The sequence below is a fragment of the Pinus tabuliformis genome, chromosome 8 (assembly GCF_031772625.1).
Source record: "Pinus tabuliformis cultivar Carrire ecotype Pingquan chromosome 8, CPIR1, whole genome shotgun sequence".
Taxonomy (NCBI): domain Eukaryota; kingdom Viridiplantae; phylum Streptophyta; class Pinopsida; order Pinales; family Pinaceae; genus Pinus; species Pinus tabuliformis.
In genome coordinates, this window is record NC_142294.1 from 1,916,749,412 (window position 1) to 1,916,757,500 (window position 8,089).

Here is an 8,089-nt window from a genome sequence, read left to right on the forward strand (position 1 = left end):
AAATTTTTTTATTTATTAATAATAAAAATTTGAAAATATATAACTTAAATTATTTTCAAATTATAAAATATAAAAGTATTGATGATGATGATGATGATGATGATGATGATGATGATGATGATGATGATGATGATGATGATGATGATGATGATGATGATGATGATGATGATGATGATGATGATGATGATGATGATGATGATGATGATGATGATGATGATGATGATGATGAACGTCCGCTGAGACCAAATAATGATCTATCGAACGTCCACTGAGACCAAATAATGATCTATCGGACCTAAAAAGACAAATTATTTATTTTGATTTAAGATTTTATTCCTATGCTCAAAAATCTTGGAGAGAAGCCTCCCGAGTTCACTATAATTTTGCCATTGTAAAAGGCTAGGAAGGTCAGTATTGTAACAAAGGTTGTGAAATTGAGATCTAATGTGGTTGTATGCAGGGCACTCTAAGAGGAAGTGGTTTTCATCCTCGATGCTCCTATTCTCACAAATATGGCAGATCCTTTCCATCCATGGCGTTTTAGGAACTGCCCAACGGCCAGTTTCACTATGGAGCTCATGAGAATTCGTTCTAATATTTGCTATATTAATTTTCTTCTTTGAGCTAGTTAAAATAGAGAGATACTTTTGATCTTCAAGGGTGGGGTTGATGACCTTCTTATAATAACTTAATTTTCTTTTAGACGCTAAATCTTTCTCACACCACAATTTTTCTTTGAACTTAGAAGTAACAATATCTTTAATGTTATTTATGTTTTGCAAAGCATCATTCTCATTGATCTCCCAATAGTTTAACCAGGCCCTTGTGTCCTTATGCCATCCTCGGTTAAGCCTTAGGTGGTTTTGGCTGGAATTTAAAGCTAGCTTAGGAAGTCTATGATTGTCTATGTTATTGAGCTTGTGCTTGTACAACAGAAACCTGAGCATAGCTAGGCTCTCAATAGGAGAAAGACCTGCTTCTATAAGGAGAATAGGATAGGGTGTATTACTTTTAATTTTCAGGTTATAAGTTATAAAACGCTTCTGGATTTGCTCAATCTTTCTCCATGATTCTCTGGAGATGCTGCAGCCTCAAACTTCACAGCCATATAAGATAACAGGAGTGACTAAAGTTTCAAAGAGGAACTTCTTTTTATCCCACATTACGAGGTTTGCTGTTTTACAATTATTTTCAAGACCAAAATAAGCTTTCCATCCCCCATTGATCCTTTTCTCAATGCTATGGTTCCAGTTGAGCTTGTGATGGATATCAATTCCTAGGTACTTGTAAGAATATACTTCCTCCAAGTTATTATTGTCATACATAAAATTAGCGCAAGTGTCCTTCTTGGATTTGATAATCATAACTTTTGTTTTGTCAGTGTTAACAGTCATACCCATGGTAGAGCAGAAATCCTTAAGAAGCTTGAGTTGCTTATCAAGATCAAAAGGGCACCTTGCCAAAAGAACAATATCGTCAGCATAGAGAAGAAGGATAACGACTATCCCAGCTAAGATTGTGCCACCACATCTTGCTTCTTCTAAATAACCTTCGAGCTTATCGATGTAAATGCCAAATAGGGTAGGGGAGAGGGGGCAACCTTGTTTAACTCCGATGTTACACTTAATATCTTTTGACCACCCCTCATTGTTCTTTAGCTTGGCAATTACATTCTCGTATAGCCTTATAGCAGCAGCTCTCAATTCAAGAGGAACCTTTAGCTCTTCTAACCTATTCCAAAGGTTGTATCTAGGAACCGTATCGAAAGCCTTTCTAAAGTCTACAAAGCAGCAAAATAAATTGGATTTATCATTACGACAATCCTCCGCAATGATCCTAAGCGTAACAAGGTGGTCTGTTGTTGAGTGATGCCTTCTGAAACCTGCTTGGCCTTTAGCCCGCTTACCTTCACTTTCAAGCCATATGCTTAACTTTTTTTCCAGAATACTACCATACAACTTGGCTAAGAGAGGGCTGATCATAATTGTCCGATAATTAGAGGGGTTATTTGTATCTCCACTTTTAAAAATAGGGATAATGAGGCTCTCAGTCCAAGGTTTAGGGAACCCTTGCTTAACAGCTTGGTTGAAAAGCTTGTGGATGTGGGGGATGAGGACAGGGCCTCCAATTTTTAAGATTTCTGCCTGGTAACCTTCAATGTCCTTAGCTTTCCCATTCGCGAGGCGATTAACCCCAAACTTAATGTCTTCTAAAGAGAAGACTTCTTTCGTTGTGAGCAGGGTTTCCAAATTATCCATGACATTAGGAGATTCATAAAGCTTTTTAAGATAAGAATTCCAATCGTGAAGAGCAATTTTATTATTATCCTTAGTTTTCCTAGTCAGAATTTGCCTCCAAAATTTCTTAGGAGCTACCTTAGAGAGGTGTAAGAGATTCCCCTGTCTATGACGAATGTACTGCCTCTTTTTCCTTTTAATTAGGGCTTTGTATATTCTTATCTTGTCCATTTTAAGAGAATCATCAACAGCTTCCTTAATTGCTCTCCTCGCATTTTTACAATCTTTGTTATACCAAGGATTGGTTTTGCTATTTCTTTTATTATTTGAGACTTCAATTGAGAACTTATCAATATCGATCAATTTTTTATTTTTATTTTTATGATATGAACTTCATAATCATTGCTATAAAAATTAATAAACAAATGAAATTAAAAATAAATAAATTAAAAGATATTAACATGCTAAGTAAGAGTACTGGTATATTATAAAATGTTGCGTAAAACCAATGGTTCAAATCGCCTATTTAATTTCAAGTTGCAAAAGGTCATAACAACCATCAATTTTTTGTTTTTATTTTTATGATATGAACTTCATAATCATTGCTATAAAAATTAATAAACAAATGATTTTAAAATAAATAAATTAAAGATATTAAAATACTAAGTAAGAGTACTGGTATATTATAAAATGTTGTGTAAAACCAATGGTTCAAATCGCCTATTTAATTTCACGTTGGAAAAGGTCATAACAACAAGAGTCATATTTTTTTAAATTTAAGTATTATGGTTGAATCTGATGGGAAGTTTGTCATCTAGGTAATAAACAATGGACAAGCACCAGACAAACCACTGACTTATTGTCTCACGGTGACCATTGAATATAACTTTATTTTTATTCCATGAACCTAGCCTAAACCGTGCCATTTAATATCATTTTCGATAGCCTAAACAGTGCCATCGATTATGCCATATCCATATGGATGCGTTAATAGGTGTTATGTGACGTTGATGAGAATTGCGCAGAAAGCTCTTCTTTAAAATTGCCGGTTACCTACTCCTTGATGAAGACTTTTCTCGGCAAGAAACGGCGGTCTAATCTTGTGAAGGGATCTCTATATAATGGCATTTAGGGAGGTTGATGATTACACAGATCTGCCCTGGTCTCTGATACAAGCATCATGGCCGGCGAGAATGGCAAGAAGCAGCTTCATTTTCTGCTGTTCCCATGGTTGGCTCAAGGCCACATAAATCCATTCGTAGAGCTCTCCAAGGCTCTCGCCATGAATGGCCACACCGTTTCCTTCCTCTCCACGCCCCTTAACATTTCTAGAATCAAGCGTTCGTTAACGACCCAGGACTGGCCAGGCCGGATAGATCTATTCGAAATGCCCTTACCGCAGACAGAGGGCTTGACTCCGGGCGCGGAATGCACCGCCGATGTCCCAGAAGAAATGGCAGGTCCGCTGAAGAATGCCATGGACAGCATGGAGAAGCCGTTCCGAAGCCTTCTCGGGCAGGTCTCGCCGGATTATGTCGTCCACGACTTCTCGCAGTTTTGGACGCAGAGCGTTGCCGCTGAGATGGGCGTTCCGGCAGTTTTTTTCATAGTCTTCTCCCCAGCCACCTGCGCTCATTCCTTACACCCTGCTAAATTGCGAAACCCGGAAATAACTGTTGAGGAGGTGGCTGCTCCGCACCGTGGCTTCCCGTCTAATGCTATCTTTTTCAGGCTGTACGAAGCGCGGGGTGCCTTGCCGGTGTACAGAGAAGTACCTGGTCAACTCTCTGCACCAGCTCGGCTGGCTAGATGCCTTGAAAGATGCGTGGCAGTGGCTGTGAAATCCTCATTTGGAGACGAAGAGAAGTATATTCGTTATTTCCAGGACGTCATAAGTGTCCCTGTGCTTTCTGTGGGCCCACTTATGCCAGTCGCTCAGCCCGTCGCCAGCAGCAGCGAGGGCTCTTATCTGCTGGAATGGCTGGACCAGCAGAGGGCAGCCTCCGTCGTGTTTGTGTCCTTCGGAAGCGAGACGTTTCTGTCTAGAGAGCAAGTCCGAGAGCTGGCGCTGGGGTTGGAAGCAAGTGGTCTGCCGTTTCTGTGGTCTCTGCGTTCTCCAGAGGCCGACCGAAAAGATTAGGCACTGAGATGTACTTGATTGTCTGAGATGTACGGATGGATTAAGAGGTAGGTAAGTGAATTGGTTTCTTCAATTGAAAGTAAAATTGATAATATTGCTCACCAATTTGAAAGAAGTCCAAAATGAAATCTGCATAGGATTAAAATTCTCTGATTTATCCTTAAAAAAATAAAAAAATAAAAATAATGTTAATTATATTTTGAAGTAATTTGGACAACGATCCAGATCAAACCTTTTAAATTTTTTTAAATTTTATTTTTTTTGAGAAACTTTTCCTTTCCACTCTTCCACTCAACCTGACAAATCTGGCAGATCAGGGATGTGGCTGGAAAAATTGATTGTTTTTGGAAGACCCTCTCTTTTTCGAAATGTTAGAGCGTTGGGTATCCTTCACATTCACTCGTGAAGATCTAATATAAAAGTTTCTCTTACCTCACATCACCAAGGAGAGGCTTGATGTTATTATCGCTGTACAACAACCAGTCATTGATCTTTCTAAAAGAGAAATATAAAGCTTTTAGTAGAAATTTTTCTTCGTTGTGCACAGGATGATTTTGAAGGCGAATGACATAGGTTGCTTAGTATTGCACTAGTCGTTCTTTGAACCTTTCTTTTTGCTCCCGAATTTTTTGGCTTTTCAAGAATTTATTTGGCTCACAGAGTAAAATGATGCTGAAACAAACATGTTGGAAGAGAGAAGGTAAAACACAAATATTAACAGAGACAATAACATACTAGTTACTACTCTTCTATTGATCACAGAAAACTTGATTTGAATTAACTTGATTACAATGAAGCGGGTGAGAGTATTTAAACTTTTTCAACTAGCAACTGACCTAAAATAACTTAACATACAAACACACACTTTGGACTTCTCCAAATATAGACTAAACTCAACACTACTCACACTTAACTCACTTAACTCACACTCTAAATATGGGCTACATTTAACTCAACTTATCTCTTCATGCATCACTGGACTTTGCTCTTGCTAGATCTTCATGCAGTAGTAATTACTATTTCCAACACCCCCCTTAATTACGACCGTATGACTCAAGGTGACTCAACATGACTCAATTATGTCTACTAGGATTACAATAGAAATTGTCACAATCATCACTCATTAGAAATTGACTCAATCATCACTCAAACATGCCCGGTGGTCTATGTCTTAGCTAGGCTTACAATGACTCAAAACTTTTAGAATTTTGCATTTTCCTTTTCGTTTCTTCCATATTCTATATCCTCAAAAGTGCTTCGTTTTTAGTTGTGCTTTCTTATTGTAGGCTCCATATTTCTTTACTTGCTGCTACTGCAATTTTTCTTTGACTTTTCTTGAATTTGTGTTGAAACACAATCTATTCTTTTTTTCTTGTTTTCAATACCTTCCTCTTCAAATATTCATACTGCGACAACATTGTATCTTCAAATTGTGCTCTTTCCTCTATTTCTTGTGTTTTATAATCCTAACTTTCTTTCTCCCATATTTCTTGATAACCGATTTTTATCTCTTCTTGACTCCATTGCTGAAAAATTGTTTCAATGCATTCATCTTTGTCTTCAAAAACATCCATATCATTCTTTTCACTTTCATAATCATCTACTACTGCTTTTTTCCTATAATCTTCACACTCAAGATCATCATTCACCATTTTATTCAATTCTTTTATTTTGGTTTCTACCTTAAATCACATCAATTTATTCAATTGATTTCTGAATCCATTCTTCAATAAGTTTCAAATCTACATCAAACTTATTAACAACCCTGTTTTCAACTTTTTCTCCCGTGCTATATTGAATACTTTCAAATTAAAAAACAATGTTAAAAACATTTTTATTATGCTCTTCAGAGAGCTTCATTCCCTACCTCTACCTTCTCTATCTTCTTTTCAACTGCATTAAGAGTATCTTCCACTATTATGTTGTCAGTGGATATTCTCATAAAAAAACTCTTCAATCACTTTATCATGCTCTTGATCATTAGCTCTTGCTAGATGACATATTGCTCCATAAGCAGTTCTAACTGCTTCATAACATGTTGTTACAATGAAAGCTTCAACCTTCAATTTTTCATCAAACATGGCACATACCATATTACCATAATTAATCCGTGTTTAAAAAAAGGAACCACACATAACATCAGCATAATGTTCATCCACACTATGTTGGGATATCTAAGCATGCATGTGCTCATTGAGAATTTCAACTTCACCAAATCCATTTGCAGTGATCATCAACACGTGTCTCATCAAAATGGGATTCATCATCATTTGCACCATCCACGTTACATTCGAGTCCTTCAACATTCATATGCTCTTGCTCTGTTTCACATACAAAGTATTTTTCTTCTCTCTTTGTAATATTTGTTGCATCTTCTTCATCCACCTGCATGGTTGCATAAACAACCATCATCCACTTTTGATTGGGATTCTCCAAGCTCTGTTGTCCTCTGAGAGTCTTTCTCATCTACTCTTAGATCTGCGACTAACTCAACAAATTGTGACACATCTTGGTGCTGCATGTTACTCCCCCTTACACCAAATTCTTCTTCCAAGATCTTCCATGCTTCCTTCGAAGCTGTAGTTTTTTCTACATTGTACATAACTGTTTCATCCATTGCTTTCTAAATGATACTCAAAGCTACCGAATCAGTAAACATAGGAGGTGGTAGCAAATCCACGCTACACCAATCAACCTTAATTTCTTATTTGTCTTTTGCTAGAATTCCTAGTTCCTCCACTGCGACCTGAACCTCTCTAAACATGACAACAATATCGACCTCTTCTTTTCGATTCCTTTTCTTAATCATCTTTAATCACACTTTGTGACCCATGAATATTGTCTTATAGCTTGTTTCCTGATTGTATGAGGTTATTTTCCATATCTTCCGCGAAAAAAATTATGATTTTTAATATGCCCCCTATAAAACAAAATCTTCACCCAAAACACTGTCATGCTTGCCAAAAAATTGAGAAATTTTGCAGATAAACAGACTTCTGCAAAGACCTAAATGCACTTTCTAAAAAAGACTTTTTTAAATTCTCTTTTTCCAATAACAATATAAGAATATCATGCAACTTTTTTTTTTAATTAATTGCACCTTACAAAAATCCATAAAAACACACATTTTGTAGCCCCTTTTATAAATCCTTCAACTAGTCATTTTCAATAAAACCTTCAACGAAAACATTGATTTCTTATAAAATAAAAAACTTTTACGAAAAGAACTCATGTTACCAAATCAACTTTGGGGTACTTTTAAAAAAAAACTTTGTTGACTTTTCACGCTACAGGGAAGGCCCGCGTTAGTTGGCTAACGTGCCCAAGGCCACAATGAAATCATGTCCATGCAAATCACTCCAAACTTTGGAACTTGGAATGCGGCTTGTTTTTTTTTGACAATTACGACTCTACTAAACGACACTGCGGAAAATACTTTCCACTTTCTTGACATGACTTATTACTCACACCATATTGTTATACAAGCTATGGTTCCAGACTATTTCATACTCAAATTATTTGAAATCTCTTATTTAACCTCGCTATGATATCAATTTGTTAGAAAGGCAGAGAAGAGAAACACAAAAATTAACACACATAAATCATAGGAGTTGCTGCTCTTCTCTATTGATCACACAAACTTGATTTGACTTGCAATGAACTCGGTGAGGGCTATTTATACTTTTTCTACTAGCAACTTGCCCAAAATAAC

At 36.8% G+C, this 8,089-nt stretch overlaps 1 protein-coding gene across 1 annotated transcript; it reads left to right on the top strand.

Moving 5' to 3' along the window:
* Positions 1-3,417: 3,417 nt before the first annotated feature.
* On the top strand, positions 3,418-4,377 carry LOC149244141 (UDP-glycosyltransferase 91C1-like). Its single transcript, XM_089371442.1, has one exon. The coding sequence runs from the start codon at positions 3,418-3,420 to the stop codon at positions 4,375-4,377; it is 960 nt and encodes a 319-aa protein (XP_089227568.1).
* Positions 4,378-8,089: the final 3,712 nt, after the last annotated feature.

Coding starts and splice junctions, on each gene's coding strand:
- LOC149244141 (XM_089371442.1), top strand. CDS start 3,418: ATGGCCGGCGAGAATGGCAAGAAGCAGCTTCATTTTCTGCTGTTCCCA.